Source organism: Pleurodeles waltl, chromosome 11 (genome assembly GCF_031143425.1).
Source record: "Pleurodeles waltl isolate 20211129_DDA chromosome 11, aPleWal1.hap1.20221129, whole genome shotgun sequence".
Classification (NCBI taxonomy): domain Eukaryota; kingdom Metazoa; phylum Chordata; class Amphibia; order Caudata; family Salamandridae; genus Pleurodeles; species Pleurodeles waltl.
In genome coordinates, this window is record NC_090450.1 from 5,101,235 (window position 1) to 5,121,095 (window position 19,861).

Below are 19,861 nucleotides of genomic sequence, written 5' to 3' on the forward strand. Positions count from 1 at the left end.
CAATAGCTAGACTGGTGCTTCAGTGACTTTAGGATTGAGGCACTTCTCAGTTAATTAAACAGAATAGGTGTAAATCACAATAACAACTCAATCCATTTTAGCAAGTCTATTGAAGCACTCAAATGAGTATCTCTGGGGTGATTAAACTGGGGAGTTTGTGTGGGAGGTGGTAAACAAGAGAAAGTTATCCATTATGAACTATTTGCCAGACTTAAAATCTAATACATGTGTCACGGGAATCCAGCTTGTTCACCCGGTACACCAGGGTTTTTACATTTGACTGACTAGCTTGTATATATTTTGACATTGGGCAGTGTTAGACTGCTAAACACACTCTCCTAGCATCTGTTCTACCAGTAAAACATTGTGTACCAAACACCAAATGAATTATCTGACTTTCTTTTTATTCATTCTTTTTATTGAGCTTATCAAAAGAGTCAGCCCATCACATAGAATTAATAAAGACATTGCCTTATATACGCCGATCTAATTAGCAAGTAACAGTCACATAAATCTGCACAACCTATATCAATCTCATGAAACACTTAAACCATTGAGTCTGTCAAAAATGTCCGGTGCCATCACCGACAGGCGTGCAGAGATAGTGACTATCTCAAAGACAAAGATTAAAACTAAAAAAACATCCATAGGGCTGTCTAACACTACCTATAACAAACAGAGAGAAGAGAAAAAGGTAGGATAAGAAAAGACGCAGGAGCAGTGCCAGCATCCATTCCAGCAAATCAGTCAGAGCACACGGAGATTTAAAGGAGGGTTCTAACCACGATGCGCGTGACGGGGTGCAGCTCCCCATCTACAATCTCACAGGTTGGTGTCAAAGAAAGAGAGTAATGGGGCCCAAATATCCCGAGGTCGGGATCCCTCAGGCATCAACTCCCAATAAAGCATTAGTTGTTCTTGGCAAAAAGAGGCATCACGCAACCACTCAGATCCTCTTGGGGATCGCCCACAACCCCAGCACATCGCAACTCTACGTTTAGCCAACATCGGCAGGAGGCCTACCAGCTTCCTATGGACCAACGGTATCTCCTCCACATATAGAAGCAGCACGAGCTTAAGGGTGAAGGGCAGAACCAGGCCGGTTATTCCCTCAATCGTATGCATCACCTCATTCCAGTAAGCGCACACCTCCGCACAGCTCCACGCAAGGTGAATAAAATCTGCATCAGAGGCACCACATCGTTCACAACAAGAATCCGCTAGCAGTCCCATGCCATGCAAACCACGGGGATTATAATACAATCGATGCAAGAATTTTAAATGAATAAGACGTAATCTATAATTGGGGGAGTGCACCCGCAAATGCGAGCAACATTTGCTCCACATCTCATCAGATATATCTACCACAATGTCCGCTTCCCACTACGCATTAGCAGTAGTTTCTGTTCCCTGCTTCTCACTTTGCAAGCAATTTTACAACTTAGTAATGAGCCTGCAAGGAGATTGCGCCCAATACAACAACTCCAGCGCCTGACACACCAACAGGGCCTCAAGAAGACCCGGGTAGCATGCACGAAGCATCCCGCCAATGCGCAGCACATATAGCCGATGTAACGCAGAGTCTCGTCCATCCCCCAGTGCTGTCTCCAACGCGATAAACCGCCCCTCCACAAACCAGTCTCCCAGATTAGTTAAATTCGATTCACAGAGGAATTTACGCAGTCGGACGTCGCGGTGCATCCGCTCATTCGTAACATCAAGTACCGACATCGAAGGGGCGTACGGCTCACGCCCACCGGTCCGGCACAGCAAAGCAGCCCAGGCCCGGGCCGTCCAGGCCACCGTATCCACTCCGCATGGCCTAGGACGAGACGGGTTCCTGATCAGCCGAGACAATCCGTCCGGCCACACCACTTCACTCTCAGGTGCAAGATGCGGTAAATATTGGATAGGGAGAATCCAGAAATGTGCAAAGTGAGCCTGTGCACAGTGATAATAAAGCTCCAAATCCAGAGCAGCAAGGCCACCCAATTCTTTGCAAAAAAACAGCCATAAGAATAAGAGGTAAATTCACAAACAAGTATAAAAATTTGGGAAGCACCACCATTATAGCAATCGCAATACGTCCAGTGAGTGAAAGCGCTAACGAATGCCAGGCCTCCACCTTGTCCTCCAGCTACGCCATTGCCCTTCCATAGTTTGCTGACCAGAGTGTCTCTACCTCTCCACTTAGCCAAATGTCCAGGTATCGCACCGGGCCATCAGCCCACCCAATAGGGTACCTGGAAGAAAAGCGCGGTGTTCCCACAGAAAGAGGCATCGCCACCGACTTAGACCAGTTATTTGTAATCCCGGAGAATGCACCAAACCGCACTATCTCATCAAGCAGGATATCAAGATGATCATGCGGCTCGCGAACATACAATGCAATATCATCTGCATACATGTATATCAATATAGGGCGCTGGCGAAATGCCAGTCCACGGTGGCTATGGTGTTGTCTCAGCCTCGCCGCAAGGGGCTCCATAGCAATCACAAAAAGCAACAGAGATAGAGTGTAACTCTGTCGAGTCCCCAAAGCCACCCGAAGGAACCAGAAACAATCCCATTTACACGCATCCGAGCAGTAGGCTCCGAGTACAGCAAGCGGATCGGTTGCACAAATCTAGCTCTCATCCCCACTCAGGCAAGTAGCGCGAACATATACTTCCATGCCATAGAATCGAAGGCCTTGGTAGCATCTAAAAACACCGCTCCTGCATTATCCTCAGCCTCAAGCGTACATGCGACAGCAAAGTACGTGCAAAGATTATATGCTGTCGACCATCCGGGAACAAACCCAGACTGGTCGGGCAGCACCAGCTTTGGGTGCAAAGGCTGCAATCTCGCCGCTATCATCTTGGCCAAGATTTTTTTATCGATATTAATCATAGAGAGTGGTCGATACGAGTCAAAGCTACACAGATCTTTGCCAGGCTTTAGGACAGTGACGATCAAGGCCTCTCGCAGGGAGGCGGGGAGAAACCCAGTCCCCAGAGATTCCACATAAACCTCCAAAAGGTGAGGTGCAAGAATGTCCGCATATTCTTTATAAAAAGGACGGAGTGAGACCGTCAAAGCCAGGAGACTTATCTCCTGGCAAACTACGATTCGTCATTTTGCCGTCTTCCACAGTGAAGGGGACGTCTAGGTAGGACTTATGCGAGTCATCAAACCAGAACAAGCTAATCTCGGAAAAGTAGTCCTGCACCGCCTCCGCGTCCAGAACAGGAGACTCCGCATACAATTCTGCAAAAAAGTCAGCAAAGACCCGCATGACACCACCCGCTCACCCGGCGCGCCGATCAGTTCGACAATATAGTTACTAGCCCATGGCCTTCGCAACATACTTGCAAGTGTGCGTCCTGACCTCTCACCTTCCCCGTATCTCCTTGCCTTGGCATGTTTCCCCAGGAAGCAGATCTCGCGCAGAGAGGTCTCCTCATATTGTGAGACAGTTCTTCGCAAAACTGCTAGCATATCCCGAGACCAGTCAACAATCAGGCGCCCTTCCAGTTCTACTATCTGCGCCTCCAGATCAGCCAAATCCCACCAAAGGTACTTCAGCACACCATGTTGTTCAGAGAGGCATACCCCACGGATTACCACCATGAACGCCTCCCACAAGGTACCAGCAGAACTCACCGACCCACAATTCTCATTGAAATAGTGAATAATGGGCTCACGAACTTCCTCCCAGAACACCTGATCTCGCAGTGCTCCATGCGTCAGACGCCACGCATACGCATGCCCAGGCCCTCCCGGCACTGCCAGCACTAACTTGACCAGCGAGTGATCTGACAGAGTGCAGGCCATGTGCTCAATCGAACGCTTCCAGAGTGCCACATCCCTCGTGCCCAACCAGCGATCAATACGAGACAAGCTATTATGAGCCTAATTAACACAGGTGCCCTCTCTAGCAGCCCCGTGCCTCGCCTGCCGTATATCCGCCAGGGCTCCCTCGGTCATTACAGACGACAGGACATTCTGCACTGTAGCCAGGCTCTCGAGGTCCAATCCAGGGTCCAGAATCACATTGAAGTCCCCTCCCCAAATCAAGGTTCCGCTTCCCAGCGACTCAATCAGCCGCCACACTTCTCTAAAAAATTCGGGGTCATCAGTATTAGGACCATAGATAGAAACAAGCCAGCAAGCTCTGTCTAACAACATTCCACTTATCATGACTTATCGGCCAGTGGGGTCCACAATTACTCTCTGAGTGCGCCACTGCAGTCCCTTCCGGAGCAGAATTGCAACCCCTCTCGCATAGCGCAAGTACACCGCTCCTTGACACTCTCCAATCCAGCCAGCCTTCAACCGATTCTGAGTCGTGGCCACCAAGTGGGTCTCCTGCAGCATGCATATATCAATCTCCTGCCGCTTCACATAAGCAGACAGTAGCTGCACCTTGTGCCCGTCATTCAGACCGCGACATTCCAAGTAAGACAGCGCACCGGTGTCACATTTCCACACACCATTGCATCTTCCAATCAAATATACCGCACCGCCACAGAGTGTCATTACAATCGCCCACCGCATATAAGCAGAAGAGTAAAGTGAGAGAAAAAAGAGCAAGAACAGTAAACCAGAACCAGGGCCCACCCTCCTCCCTCCCATGCAGACCCCCAATCGGGTCAAAGCAGAGAACCCACCCCCCACCAGAACTAGAATCCCAAATGCAGCAAAAGGGCTCATCCAAGGGGCTCGAGCCAGGCCATCCGTCCCACCTGCCCATACAAGATGGGGGGGAGGGTGGCAAAGGGCCCTTGAACAAATCAGAACAGCCGGAAGAAACAATTAACCCAGTATCAGTAACAGGGAGCCCCCATATAGACACCAGAAAGAGAGCTGAGATCACCACCCCACCATTCTAGTCATTGTCACTTAATGCATCTCTTTCAACTCCAGAGGCCTCCGGATCGCCCGATGTTGCCTTTTTAGGTACTATTTTGGCAAATTTGGCCGCCAATTTTGGGTCTGTTAAGAAATGCAATTTACCCCCATGTTGCACTCTCAGCTTTGCGGGATAGATAAGGGAATATCTTGCATCTGCCTGGATCAGAGTGCGGACGATTGGCAGGAAGGCCCTGCGCGCAGCCTGCACTCCCGGGATGTAATCAGGAAAAATACTCAATTCAGTGTTTTTGTAGATTACAGGTCGCAGCTCCCTCGCCAGTCTGAGAACAGTGTCTCTGTCGCAGTAATTCAACAGTCGAACAATGATAGGCCACGGAGAAGTGCCAGGCGGCCGTCGAGGACCCAACAACCTGTGAGCCCTCTCCACCAACAGTAGCCGGGAGAGTTCACCAGGGAAAAGGTCAGACAGCATGGACTCCACAAAATCTTCCATCCTTCCCATTGCCGTGGACTCCGGAAGGCCAACTATGCGAATGTTATTGCGGGGCGACCGCGCCTCCAGTCCTCATTCTTATTACGAATCACTTCCAATACGCGCTCCATACGCAGCAGATGTTCCCCATCGCCATGTCGCTGATCCTCCATCTCCGACGTGCGCGCCTCCAGCTGATCAAAACCGGGAATCATGATCATCCACCCTAGCCTTGATCCGGTCCAGCTGTTCCATCGGATGATCGAGCTTAGCATCAATACCAGCGAGGCTGTTCTTTAGGTAAAGAAACATAGCCTTGACTGAAGCGTCTGGAGCCCCCACCTCCGCAGACGTATCTTCCGAATGGGAACCAGGCCCTCCACCCTTCTTTCTACTCCTATCAAAGATGAGCTTCGCCTGTTTCTGCTCCGCCTTGCCCATCCTCGCCACAGTGAGGGCCAGCAGCTAGGGGCTTCAGCCGCAGTCTTCCCAGTGAGACTGCAGAAGATGAGAAAGACGCACAGCCAAGAAGTGTCCACGGCTCTCCCAATGCAGCAACACAGATCAGCAACACCAACTCCACAAGTCCCGGCCGGCCCCCAGGGAGCCCCCAGTCTTCCAGCCCAGGTCAACAGTCTCTTAGGAATTGTTATTCTCGGTGTGTCGACCTGTCGGAGATGATCCCCGGAGAGCCAGGGGCCAGCTCCCGTCCACTGGCCCCATCCAGCCGCGCGCCGCTAGTCTGGAAGTAACACATAGGGTAGGATTCCAGCGCCAAGCCCAAACCAAGCAGCTCCCACAGCGCCTCAAATGGCCCGCGGACTTACCCGACCACCGAGGGGCCCCTCAGCTGGGGAAGTCCACCGTACCACCTGCCCACTTCAGCAGCCGCCACTAAGCCACCGCTCCAAATGGCAGGGATCCGCCTAGTAGCTCCTCAGGCCCCCTGTGGCATCGCAATCAGTGGGAATCGGGGCACCCACCTCCGCACGGCACAGCCAGGCCCGTCTCCACCGTTAGGGATCGGATCCACCACCTAGGGCCCGAGCGGCACCCATGAGACGCCACAGCTGCCGCCAACCCGACCGCTGATCTGGCCTCAAGGGGCGAGCTCAACGCTCACCCCCTTCTGTCTGCCGTTTCTCCCAAAGCCGTAAGCACCACCCCAGAGGGCCCGTCAAGAAAACCAGCACGGCCCCAGGACAGAGCGAGCCGCGAGGTCACAGGATCCTCCCCGCCGTTGGCTCAGGGAGGTGCCGGAGTCACCGGGCCAGCCCTCTCCTGGAGGAAACGGCATGCTGCCTCAGGAGAGTTAGCAGGAAGGCTCCACACAAAAATATAGCGTCAAAAATGGTCGCTCCACAGGATAACTGCAAAATTAGGGCCCCAGCCAGCAGAGCCTCACAGAGTGAAGGTCATCTTGCTGGAGGACCCAGCCACGCCCCCGACTTATCTGACTTTTAATTATGCCCACAGTGAAAGTGAACAAATGGCACTAATGTCAACTACTCCACATGGGGTGCATTGTCAGTTTACACCACCCACGTGTGCAATTTTAAAGGCATCACAACAGTATCGGGTGCTAACTTGCAGGCTAAAAATGCTTTGCTACAGGGGATGCTTTTCTACCAGTAGGTAAGTGTGCCTCATAACATAGGTGCATAACGTAAAGAAGTGACAACTGTGTGTTGAGTCAAAATATCACCCAAAGTTCCTTGCTATGAGATTGACAAGACTGACAATGTGGTAAAGAGCATATTTGGGTATCATGCCCAAAGAATCAAGGGCAGGCTCCCAATTTGTGAACTTGCAGTATAAAGCACAATTCTACTTTATGAACAGAAAGATATCTGGCCAGTTTTAGCAGCCCAATCCATACTACTGGTGACTGCAGTTTGCTTTCCATTGGATCCGGAGTTCCTGGAATTCTGAGATCAACTGTAGGATTTGGGAAGAAGTTAATCAACTTCTGCAGTGTAAAGCTACAAAACAAAAGCAGGACATTTGTGGATTAATTTGTCCCACTTTGATGTTTTCCCAGCAATGTTAGAGCCATCTGTAGATTATAGAAACCAGGTATCTCACCTCATGGCACCCTGTCTGCCGTGGCTCCTAAACTTGCCCCACAATAGGATTTCAAATCCTAAAAAAGCAAGGGCCTCATTTATATTATTCTGAGTGCCCTGCACCGAAGGGATCTCAATAATTACTATGTGCCTGCTGGTAAGGCAAAGGTATTTCCGTTACTGTTGGATGTCAGGTTGGTCACCATGCTGAAATGGATTGAGGATTCCTTTTTGGTTTGTGGCAACAATGTCCACTGCACAGGATAGTTCCCACAAAGAAAAAGACAAATGTCCCTGATGCTTAGGGAGTTTTCTGTCTGTGTGCCAAGACCATTACAATACGTTCCTTTCAGTACCACCAGGCCTAACATGGCAGTCACCAGAAGAAATAAACTGATGGTTGTCGTTGGCCCTCAATATATCAGGGTTAGCACCAGTGTAACTTGCATTTCCAGGGCAGGCTGGGCATTCATCGATAGAAACCTGCAGTTACTTCATCTTTAGAATGGGTGTGGGAAACTTGAGGTTGGTGGATAGAACAATTTAATATAAAAAAATAAACCTAGTATTAGTTCAGAGCTCATGTTGTAATAGAAAATAGCACAATTATTATGCAGTTATAAAGGCAACAGTTGAATACGTTTATTTAAAAACAAAATGAAAATATGCTCACATAAACCAATCCGTTCTTCCTCAGGGCGATGTGATTGCCATTCACAATAAGTGCTACAGAGTTCAGGGCGGTCCAGCTTGGGCTGCCACGGTGTTCATTGCGGGTGGTAACACTGAACCTGGTGGAGGTGTTTCCGCAGGTCTCAGTTACAGTGTAGTTACAGGACCCTTGGAAGTGGTGAAGCGTTCCGTCAAATGTTCTATAGTGGGGGTCACCGTAGATGTGGCACGTGGCGGTGCTTGCTAGATGACAACCCCAGTAGCCATTTTGAATCTTACAGATTTCATCACTCGTGCAGGAGACTGCAGAGCACTGCGTAATGTTATTCCCCTTACACTCGCACCTGCTCTCACAATTCTCCTCCATGAAGCTCTGTCCTTTCTGCAAGAGAAGCAAATTAATCAAATCAACAGAATAGTCACCATGGGTATAGAAACACATTGTGACCACTGGACATTGCACTCACATTATAGTACTGCTCATGGTACCAGCAGCCACAGTCAGACGCAGCAACACAGGATGCCCCACTCAGAACGAAGCCTTCATCACACTCGCAACCCTCAACACAAGGCTTGGAGCAGTTCCGAAGGAACGGGTCGAGGCACGTAGCAGGGCAAGCAGTCATACAAGCATTATAGTGGCTGTGCGCATCACAGGGGAAAGCTGCAAGAAAACAATAACACAGATTACTCCATGGTATCACCAAATATCTTCAAAGAAGGGAACATTAAAAGCATATTCTGATTCTTGGTATTTGTTATTAGAAGTTAATATTCTAGTCTCCAGTCACCGCACTACCTTTTGCTGCTCTTCTATTGTGGATATTGTCAGTCAGGTTGTACCACGTGTGATTTCACCATTGCATGATTTTGTTCAGCATGAATTTTTGAAGCTGTGGTTCTGATACATCAGTGTCTACTTCGCGGCATTAAACTTGAGATAGATTCAAACAAAGAAAACGTGTTTGATGCCTGAATGCCATACATTATGTGAGACCTGCACCACATGATACTCATTGGTTGGCTTCCTTTTGAGAACACCAATAATAAACCAAAAGCCGTCTAGGTGCTGTAGGAGCAGAAACACATACACACTGAGATACTGAGTTGATCCACAAACTTCTCTATCCTGAGGAGTCTTTTAGGAGACATTGAGGCATTATGAGGGGACTTATTTGCATTATACCCTTCAGTATATTATTCCATTCTCTGCAATATCCCTCTCACCTCCTTCTAAAATCTTGCTACCGCACACTTAAATGAAGTACTCAAGCAAAGAGATTTTCTCTTGCAGATCATCTTACTTTAAGCACAGCAGCCCACGGACTCAAATCAGACCTCAACAACCATCTAGTAAAGACCCCCCATCTGGCTCTTGAATTCCAGGACAACCTGCGGGAGGACAAATGACTTCCAGGCTTATTGATGGCCTCTGCATGGCTTGAAAGACACACCACTAAGATGTGTTGTTGAAGAAACAACAAAATCATTCTTTGACCACCAATATAAAAACAGACATTCAACACATTCCTGATGAAAGAGCTCATGTACACAGAATCAACATGATTCCTGCGTTCCCCTCACCCCCACTCCTTTTGGCCTACGCAGGTATCTCAGGTGCTACACAGGAATCCACTGGTTGGGTTTGGTTCAAATTACTTTTGTAAATATATACCTAAATAAAAAGAGAAATGCATTATAAGTTGACTGAGGTTTGTATTTTACCCTCCAACAAGATACTTACCACAGAAAGTGGAGTTTCGCCAGGGGGGGATAGGGACTCCTGCATGCTGGCAAGCATCAGCATAGGCCTGCAGCGCCATACACAATGTCAAGTTATCACCATCCAAATGACACAGATCATAGACACAGCTCTCCACGTAGTTATCAGGATTGATCACTGAGTTACACAATGCAAAAGGCCCGTTTTGGTTTTTAATCTCTTCACATAGGCGCCTGTACTGTTCTTCTTTCTCAGGTTTGCAGTCAGGACCAGGAGTGGGGGGAATCTGTGTTGAGTTAGGTGGACCACAGTTGGGATCATTATCAGGGACCTGCCAGCTGTTTCCAAGCTGGTTGGTGCTCTGAGCTTGTTGTCCATTGGGCATCATGTAGTCGTCCTGTCTCAGGTTGTTGAAGTTTCCACACATGCCACAAGTCTTGTTGAAGTAAGTGGTGGGGACCTTCACCTCCACAGTGTGATCAGTGTCATACATAACGGTGAGATGGAAATCTGTCTCTACAATGATGTATCGCCCACTCCTCTCTATTGTCACTGAACCTTCAGCCAAAGTGACGGGCAAGGTTTTCCATACTGAGTTCACCTGGGAATGGGAAGAAAAGGGGTACATCTAATGAGAACTACTGTTAAGGTATGTGTGATCTCGTCCAACTCAGTCTAAAAATAGTCCACTTAGCGTCAATGACAATTAGAGAGTGTTTTGGGGTATTTCATACACACACAGTGCTAACACAGTAAATGCAATAGAAGGGAAAAGTATGATAAACATATCTAAATTACAAAAGAAAGAAAATACAATTTAGATACATAACTAATACTCAATGAATACATAAAATAGATTAATTCTCAACTAGTCCAAAAGGAACAATGAGAAAGAAGGCTCTCATGTCCAATTGAATTCCTTTTTTTTTTTTTTGGCTTTGCAGAAAGTTCACACATCTCAAATGACCCAAATATAAAAAAAAGTGTTAACACTGTGAATCCAGCATGTCAGATGTACTCAAGACCAATAAAAGCAAACTTTGAGTAAAGTTCTATTTGATCCCAGGTTTGGTGAAAATATTTTCAGCGCTTTGAACCTGAAGGTGCAAGGTTTCCCTTTGGAAGTAAATGGGAAAACACAACAAACCCCCCCCCCCAAACGTTCCCCTTTAAGTTATTTTCCACTATTCTATTCTTAAGGTCTTCTATACTGCATGGCTTCCCGCACGCCTCCGAGCACTGCCATAGACACTGTCGGTGGTCGAAATAGTGCTGACGAGGGGATTCAGGCACCAAAAAGCCAGGACTTCAAAGCCTTGAATAAAGGGAGCTCACATTCTAGATGATGCCATTCAAGGGGTAGAGAGTTCCAAAGTCTGAGGACCAGAAAAGAAGTGGATCAGCCACCCCAGCAGGAGCTACGAATCCTGGGGACCTTTAGAAGATGGGATGACGAAGATTGAAGGGCTCTCCCCGGAAGATACGGGGAGGCTAAAGATCTTAACGGAGAGGGCCCCTTATTATTGATTACTCTATGCATGATGCAGTGGGACTAAAGCTACACTCTGCATTCCATAGGAAGCCAGTGTAAGTCTCTCAAAGCCTTGGTGGCCGAATGATGATTAGGAATGTTCATCAGGATATATGCTGTAGCATTCTACAAAGCCTGCTGCCTCCCGACAACATAACAGGTTAAGCCTAAGAACAGGGCATTCCAATAGCCAAGACAGGTTAGCACAAGCACGAGAACCATCATGCTTCTGGCCGTAAAGGGAAAGAGGTAAAAAAACTTTCTACAGCAATCTCAAGATAACATAGTGGCTGGCAACAAGTTTTTCGGCTTGAAGATCCATAGTACGGCCAGAATCAAGCCCGATCCTGAGGCTTTTTATTGAATTTTTGGGAGCGGGCAGTTTACTCAAACAATCTGGGAGAGGACACAGAACAGGATTGCTGCCATTGTTGTCCAAAAGCATAGCTTCTGTTTTGTCTTCATTAAGTCTTCATTGAGCTTTAATTTGTAACCACTGCATGGATAAGTTTAAAAATTGGGCATGCCAGACATTAGCAGACTATGCATTGTAATTTCAAATTTGTATGCAAATTTGTTCATGGTGTAAAATTTATATGTTAAACGCAAGAAGATTTTTCAATATGAAGTACAGTTTAGCCTTAAAAACACAAACACACACACACGCGTGCATGCACACAAACACAGACATAAATGCACAGACACACACTCACACATATATGAAATACAGTAGTGGTCGCCACTGTTTAGTTATAGTTAGGTAAGAATTTCCATAGGATGGGTATTTTTTTGCTCATAACTTTGTCGACATTTGACAATCTGTACAACACTTGACCAAAAAATGTTCATCCACCCTATCTCCTTCATGCAAATTTTCAATGCTGATATGTCACGCAAGGGTCAATAAAAGAGGTGTGTCCAAAACATAGATTTCCAATGTTAATTCCAATAGTAATCTTTGCTCTTTGATACAGAATGAACAGCTGAAATGGATTAAACCAAATGTTGCAGAATCTTAGCGTGAAAGAAAGAGTGCTTTTTGTCAATTGCTCTAAATCTGCTCAACGATTAATGAACAATTTGCATTTAAAGAGGGACTAAAGTTTGCTTTGAAGGGGTTAGATATAACTCCATTGTGTCCAGATATGTTCTGTCTAGCCAATTTAAAGGGCACTAATGAATCCTGATTGGCTCGTCACAATCTGAATATGTTGTGGCAGCCATTACATGATTACAGAGGCTTGGACCTTGCACCTGAAAATGAAAAAAGGGTCATGTTGAGAACACCTTGATTCATCGGTGCATGTGAAAAGCATGAGTGGAAACAGTCTTCTCTCAAACATGGTTCATCAAATCCCAATCAAGGGTCTACATTTTTCAAACGGTAAAATAACTGGTGCTCATTTTATGACTCTGAAAACCTGACATTAACTACAATGAATTTCAATGGAGACCATATCTCCCGAGTCTTGTAAAGGCTGTCACGGTAAGGTCATGTTGTGACCAGTCAGGAGATGAGGTGGATTACATTTTTGTTGGAAAGTTTCATACAGATTCATCAAACTATGCCAAAGCTTTAAGTGAAACAAAAAATACCCACATGAAATTGTTGAACTAATTCCAATATTATTTTCAACAAAATACTGCATAGCAGGAGAACTTAATTGCTTACCAGTACTTGATCGCGCTGATTTCTGATGATCTGTACTTGTTGACCATACACGTGGACAATGACCTTCTGCACGTAGGACACTGAAGGGTTCCCGCGGTGCTCGTTCTTGGCTTCCACATTGAAATACGTCAGAGACGAGGAGTTAGTGCAGAGTTTGGCCAACGTGTAGGTACAAAGACCCATGAAAGGATGGTTCTGTTTGTCAAAGGTGCTGTAATGAGGGTCATTGTGGACTCTACATATGCCGTAAGTGTAGGGGAAACAGTCAAGAACCCCATTAGAAATCCCACAGTACTGATCCTTCCCACATCTAGCATCATAACACACCAAACTACCCCCTTGGGTTGGACAGCGACACTTTTTGGAACAAGTATCATCTGTCCAGTGTTCAGATCCAACCGGATAGTGCTTGCCATCCTGCCAACACCCGCACTGAGTGCTGGGGACACACTTGTTGTGATAGAGGAGATGCCCTGTGTCACAGAAACAGCCTTCAACGCATGGTCTGTTGCAGGTGGAGGGAGAGTTGGGAGACACACAGGAGGCTGGGCAGGCGGTGCCACACTGCTCATAGTGACTGTTGGCACCACAGTGGATTGCTAGAAACAGAAAATAAGGCTTTGTTAAGAATTGAAAACACATTGAAAAAAGAAGTAATTTCACAAGGTTCATACCGGTTTATTGTTATTGCTAAGCAAAATCACAGGAAATTCAGGCAGGCCCTGTCAGAGAGAGTCACTTTATGACACCCCAATGGAACTCCACTGCTTTCCCTTGTCAGCCCAGACCCTTTTCAAAAGCAGCTGCTTCACTTTCAAAGCCATCATGAGCAGCCTCCCTGCTTCTCTGGCTGACAATCTCACCATCCCTGAGGGCTCTTGGCACACCCACGGCCAAGACAGCATCAGAGTCGAGACAAAGTGCAAACAAGGAAACACAAAACAATGGGCCTTCTCTGTCTAGGCACATGGAATCTGGAACAACTTTACTGCATCTATTATGCATGTCTGACCGCTGCTACAATGTAGGAAAGAGAGGAAGACACACCTCGTTCAAGAACACAACATCCCAGCGAGTACTATTGTTCCACTTTATCTCTCAGAACCCAGCTGCTCCGCCAGGAACACCTGGCTGGTATCTTTGTCTTTGCTCTGCACAGAGTTCCACAGTGTTTCAGGTAGGTTTTCACTATACAAACCTCACACACATATTTGAAAGGGGAGACTCCTGGCTTTTAGACAGGTGCTCAAGCCATGATTCTGTTGCCTAAAGGCTGAGAAAAGACAGCAATCCCTGTCTCAGGGCTAAGGGGCCCAAGGCACTCCGAGACACCCATTGTCCAACACGTTGGTTCCCTAACACTTTTAAACCCCTCAAAGAACAAGTAACTCTCTCTCTTCCAGTCATTTGTGAACTGTAAAACAGGTGGAAGGAAGGAGAAGCTACAGGACAGGAGCAGTCCCACCACCTGTGAGAAAACAGCCCTGGATGTGTGAATGGAAACCATCTCGGGGACCTGGTGTCCTGTGAGTGGGCACTTGGTATTTCTTTCTTTCATTAGGCCTCACTGAGAGCTGGAATATTGACAGATGAGTGATTAGAGGCACACAGAGAGTATGATATGTCGAGGATCAAACAGTTTAAAATAGTGGACCCAAGACTGCAGCACACTGGTACTTGCTGCAGCTGCTATACATTTACCACCCTATTGCACTTGGGTGAATCTACCACGAGAGCGGAAGCATCTCCACTCCCCCAGGAAACATCCAGCCAATTTTTAAACCACATGCTTACTAGCTGCTTTTACATTGAGTGTACATACTCCAAATCTTGCAAAAAATGTACAGAGGAAATCAATATAAACTAATTACAGAGGAGCACGAAATTGGGTCAAATGGGCGGTCAGATTTATAAACTTTGTCCAATAACTCCTCCGCAGTTTCCAACAAGCCCACTAGCCCAGACCTGGGGAGACAATGACTCTGGTTGCAAGGTCAAGGAGCTGTCCTTCTCAGGGAAATGTCCTACTTTATAGCGCTGCAGAGCTTTAGCGTACCGTTTTTACTTCTAGTATTTAGGTGCATTAGTAAAGGTGAGACCAGATGTCAAGTATTCTCGTTCCATATCTAAAACATATCCATTGGAGAAAGTCTTGTAGCAGTGGGATATTACAGGGCGTATGCCTGCGAGATACTGATCGTTCCCATTGGTGTTTCAAAGATTAAAACTGTTACTTCATTTGGATGCCAGAGTTATTTACTTTTCTCTCAGAAGTTGCAATAGTGAGATGTCAAGGCTTACTCCATGATGAGTTAAAGGGACTAGAACTCAAATACAATATACCAGGAATCAGAGAAACAGCGCAATCTCAGGGCATATTATACATATTGAGATGGCTCTTCTTTCTGTGCCTCAGTTATCTGTCGCTTTTGTAGTGCGTAGAGCCAAAGGAAGAATAATTAATTCAATTGAACTCATTCCAAATGTGGCCTTGCACCAATAGCTCTACTAATAATAGTTAAGGTATGTTTACATATTCTGTCTTTGCATCACTTTTATCAAGAACTAATCGCCCTACAACTTACGACAGAAGGTAGTGTTCCGCCATGGTTCAATGGTGACACCGTACGCTTGGCAGGCGTCAGCGTAAGACTGCAGGCTCATACAGAGGGCACCAGGGTCCAGGTTCAGCTCACACAAGTCATAGATGCAGTTGTTGAAGTAATGTGTGGGGTTTATTATGCTGTGGCATCGTTGGAAAGGCCCATTAGTGTTGGTAATGATTCCACAGAAGCTATTGCTTCCTATGATTTGTTTATCACCGTCAGAGCATTGAATGGGGGGTATATCTGAAGAACACCTGTAGAGGAGAGAACGATAGGGCTGTGGTTGTAGCTTTTGTAAACACAAAGATAAAGAGATAATTCATCTACACAAATACCAACCTGGTGTCATTGTCCACCTGCCAGCTCTGACCCAGACTGGTGGAATCTGCCTCCAGACCTCCATCGGGGTTCATGAAGTCATCCAAGGGGTCGCCGTTGTAGTTACCACACATGCCGCAAACCTTCTCCTTATATGAGCTGAGAAGGGTCACCTCCACTCTGTGAACGCCATCGAACCTCACAGTTAGACCAAAGTCAGTAGTGACGACAGCGTACTGTCCACTGAGCGAGACTTGCAGGTTTGGAGACACTATTGTGGGAAATTTCACTGTTGCACCATTGACCTGAAATAAGCATTTTAAAACAGTTAAACAAATGTAACTATGTTTAAATGCAGGTGAATCAGAAACATGTGCCAGCACAGGGATGACATAAATTGTCCCTACTAATATGGATTCAAAACACTACGAGAACTACTCACAAAGCGCATTCTGTAGCATGTGTAGTGATACTACAGGTGCACTTCTCAAAATGCTATTCACTGACCATAATGCAGAGTTCCACGTCTCCACCTCTCCTATCCATTTTTCATGCATGTCGATATACGTATTAGTAGTAAAAGCTGGAGGGATGGCGGAGTGACTGAGAAATGGTGAACAGTTAGAACTAAACAGGAAGGGATTAGGGAGGAGTAATAAGGTATCATTGGATGGTTAGGGAGGGGTTTAGAGGAGAGCATGCAACCACCAACAAAAAGTAAGCCCTTTCTATCCACACATTGCACTTGTTAAGTTACTACCACCAAAAGGGGCCAAAGCAGTTGTAAATCTACTAGAACTCTAGCATAACACATAGCTATTACAGACACTGCAACACCCAATTTAAAGGCATTGACCTAGAATTAAACCTTATAGGAAATAATGATAAAATAAATTAATATATTCTGGCTTTTAAAAAATATATATAGATTTAATCAAATTCTCCCTCATCATGGATGCATGAGTGGACTTTTCACAAGGTTATTTATTCTGCTGTGTGGAGAGTGGACAAGATAATTTTTTAACCTGTACACTCCTTTTTATACATTCTGGAATTCTAAACCCCTTTTTACTGTGTCAAGTCTGGTGGGATATAAACCTTATTTTACAGATAACACAACCATTCTCCTTATTGGCTCATTATGGCTGTGCTCCTGCTGACAAGGCACAAACCAGCAACCACACTCTTCAGCAATGCGGATACTGGAGCACTGACAAGTGGTAAAGACATACTGATGTCACACTCGCTGGTGATCACACATTGTAGACATAGAGCCAGATTTAGAACTTGGCAGATGGAATTCTCCATCACAAACGTGATGGATATCCCACCGGCCATATTACCATCCTATTATAGCCTATGGGGATCGTATTATGGTGGATGGGATTTCCGTCACAGAGTATTCCACCCACCAAGTTCTAAACAACGCCCGTAGTCTTCAGTTAGGAGATCATTGAATGTGATTGTTAGGAGGAAGTCACTGGTTCAGACACCAGTAGCACACACGCCACACTTGCAGCTGGCTAAATGCAGCTATGCATCACTATATGCTCATCCTTGTAACTATTTGCTTTTTAAATAAAGAAAGTACTCCTATTTTCATCTGAGTATGTTCTTCAAATTTGTCACTTTCTTGTGGTTTCGGAAGCCTATTTGTGAGTCGTACATGGGTCTATTGAAGAGAAGAAAGTTTGTTTCTAAAATTGCCAAAGCCCTATCACCTACGGTGTTTGGAAAACAGTTTTTCTTTCATTGCAGCAACAGCAACCAACAGAGAGTTATACAAAGTAGAATGCCAAAGTAAATTTTCTATGTGATATGTTGTATCATTATCATTAGAGTTACAATGACATCAGATGTAGTGACTTTTGGCATAATCAGTAGTTAGATGCCAAAACTAGGGCTGGGTGGAGTTCGCGGAGGTCTGCTATGCAGAACTCTGCAAAGTGCCAAAGAAGCTCTGCCATGCTACATGTGGTTCCGCAAGCAGCAGAATTTGGGTAAGATGAGGTGTTTGTGTTGATTTTCAGCACAAGGAGTTCTTCCTGCATTGGAAAATCAGCACGAATGGCATCACATGGAGCGCCATTGGGGACTAACTTCTTTCGTCCACTCGAGTAGATTTTCTACTCGTGTGGCAGCTTCTTCAACTCGAGCAGCAGCTTTCTCAATGTGTGCGATCACAACCTACTGCAATGGCCCGCATTCAGAAATCTCGCTCACCAACATAGTGATTTCTCTCACTTGCCAACTTAACTGAACTCCCCACAAAGTGGGCAAAACTCTTTGAACTCTGCCGGCAGCGTGGAATTTTTCGCCCACCACTAGCCAAAACTCAAATGCTAGTATTTGATCAAACCTTACCTTTGCACCTCTTTCCTTCTCCAGGGTAATCCTGTATCCGTACACATCCACGTTGACGTATTTAATATATGACACCCGCGTGTTCCCGTCTCTGTGCTCATTGGCTGCTTCAACATTGAAGTGCGGGAGGGAGCTGTTACCGTCACACAATTTCGATAAGGTGTAGGTGCAGATACCCATGAAATGGTGAGCCTGTTTATCAAAGGTGTAGTAATGAGGGTCCCCTTCCACCGCACAGGAATCTATAGGAAGAAAACAATAAGCACATTAATTATTCTTTAATTAAGTACCAGTGAAGCAACGTGAAAAAATGGAGTACCTAAGAGACAGAATAATGCAATTTTAACATTTACTTAACCAAAATCAATACTTTTCACACTATTCACAGCGATCTCCTGATTACGTCCATGGTAGTTGAATGAAGAGTAAGGTTTCCTAATTTTCATCACTAGATCATATGGTTCTATCATTGCTGCAGGGTTATCTAGCTACACCTGAAACCAATGAATTGTCAAAAAAAGCCCAGGACTCGTTAAATATTGACCTCAATAGAATCCACCCACAAGGCAATGCAGGGAAGACACAAAGTTATATTTAAGTATTCATGAAAAGGATAAACTAAGGTGAAGGATGTTTACCTGAACTTGGAGGTGTGGTGGTGGAAATTGAAGGTGTCAAGCTGGTTGGGCTTGTGGGGCGCAGAGTGGATATTATGGGGGCACCAGTTGGAGGTCGCTCTGCAAGTGAAGCATAGTTTCATTTAACGCTGATGCAAGAATCAGTAATGTACAGTCATGGAACTCATCCTTCAAGATGCTGAAGATCCAATTGACACAAGAACACAGTTTACTTGTTAGTGTAAGATGTTGGTAACGGAAAATAAAATGTACCAATATATTTAAGGCTTGATGCTCAAATGTGAGTGGAAATTCATATGACAAAAGGCCGAATTGTTCACTATGGCCAACAATTGAAACAGTGAATGTTATCTGGAATAATAATACTTTTTTAAATGACATGCTGAGTCTAATGTTAGAAAAAACCTGTAAAAAGAAACTAGAATAACTGAGTTATATATTATACATTATTTAATGTACTCCCATGTGATACATTTTTCATATAGTACAATTATTAAAAGTGAGTAGTTAGACACAAAGTTATATTTAAGTATTCATGAAAAGGATAACCTAAGGTGAAGGATGTTTACCTGAACTTGGAGGTGTGGTGGTGGAAATTGAAGGTGTGAAGCTGGTTGGGCTTGTGGGGCGCAGCGTGGATATTATGGGGGCACCAGTTGGAGGTCGCTCTGCAAGTGAAGCATAGATTCATTTAACGCTGATGCAAGAATCAGTAATGTACAGTCGCGGAACTAGTCCTTCAAGATGCTGAAGATCCAATTGACACAAGAACACAGTTTACTTGTTAGTGTAAGGTGTTGGTAACAGAAAACAAAATGTACAAATATATTTAAGGCTTGATGCTCAAATGTGAGTGGAAATTCATATGACAAAAGGCAGAATTGTTCACTATGGCCAACAATTGAAACAGTGAATGTTATCTGGAATAATAATACTTTTTTA

The 19,861-nt window shown here is 45.5% G+C and overlaps 1 protein-coding gene across 1 annotated transcript in view; it reads right to left on the bottom strand.

The window, feature by feature from the left end:
* Window positions 1-19,861, bottom strand: part of LOC138265212 (IgGFc-binding protein-like) — a 224,947-nt gene that overhangs the window by 72,764 nt on the left and 132,322 nt on the right. Inside the window, exons 42-50 of the mRNA XM_069212764.1 lie at window positions 19,489-19,587; window positions 18,920-19,018; window positions 18,282-18,523; window positions 15,939-16,222; window positions 15,579-15,853; window positions 12,994-13,592; window positions 9,812-10,391; window positions 8,535-8,731; window positions 8,069-8,449 (exon numbers count right to left, since the gene is read on the bottom strand). Coding sequence (XP_069068865.1) covers window positions 8,069-8,449; window positions 8,535-8,731; window positions 9,812-10,391; window positions 12,994-13,592; window positions 15,579-15,853; window positions 15,939-16,222; window positions 18,282-18,523; window positions 18,920-19,018; window positions 19,489-19,587 — 2,756 coding nt within the window. The remainder of the gene's footprint in view (window positions 1-8,068; window positions 8,450-8,534; window positions 8,732-9,811; window positions 10,392-12,993; window positions 13,593-15,578; window positions 15,854-15,938; window positions 16,223-18,281; window positions 18,524-18,919; window positions 19,019-19,488; window positions 19,588-19,861) is intronic.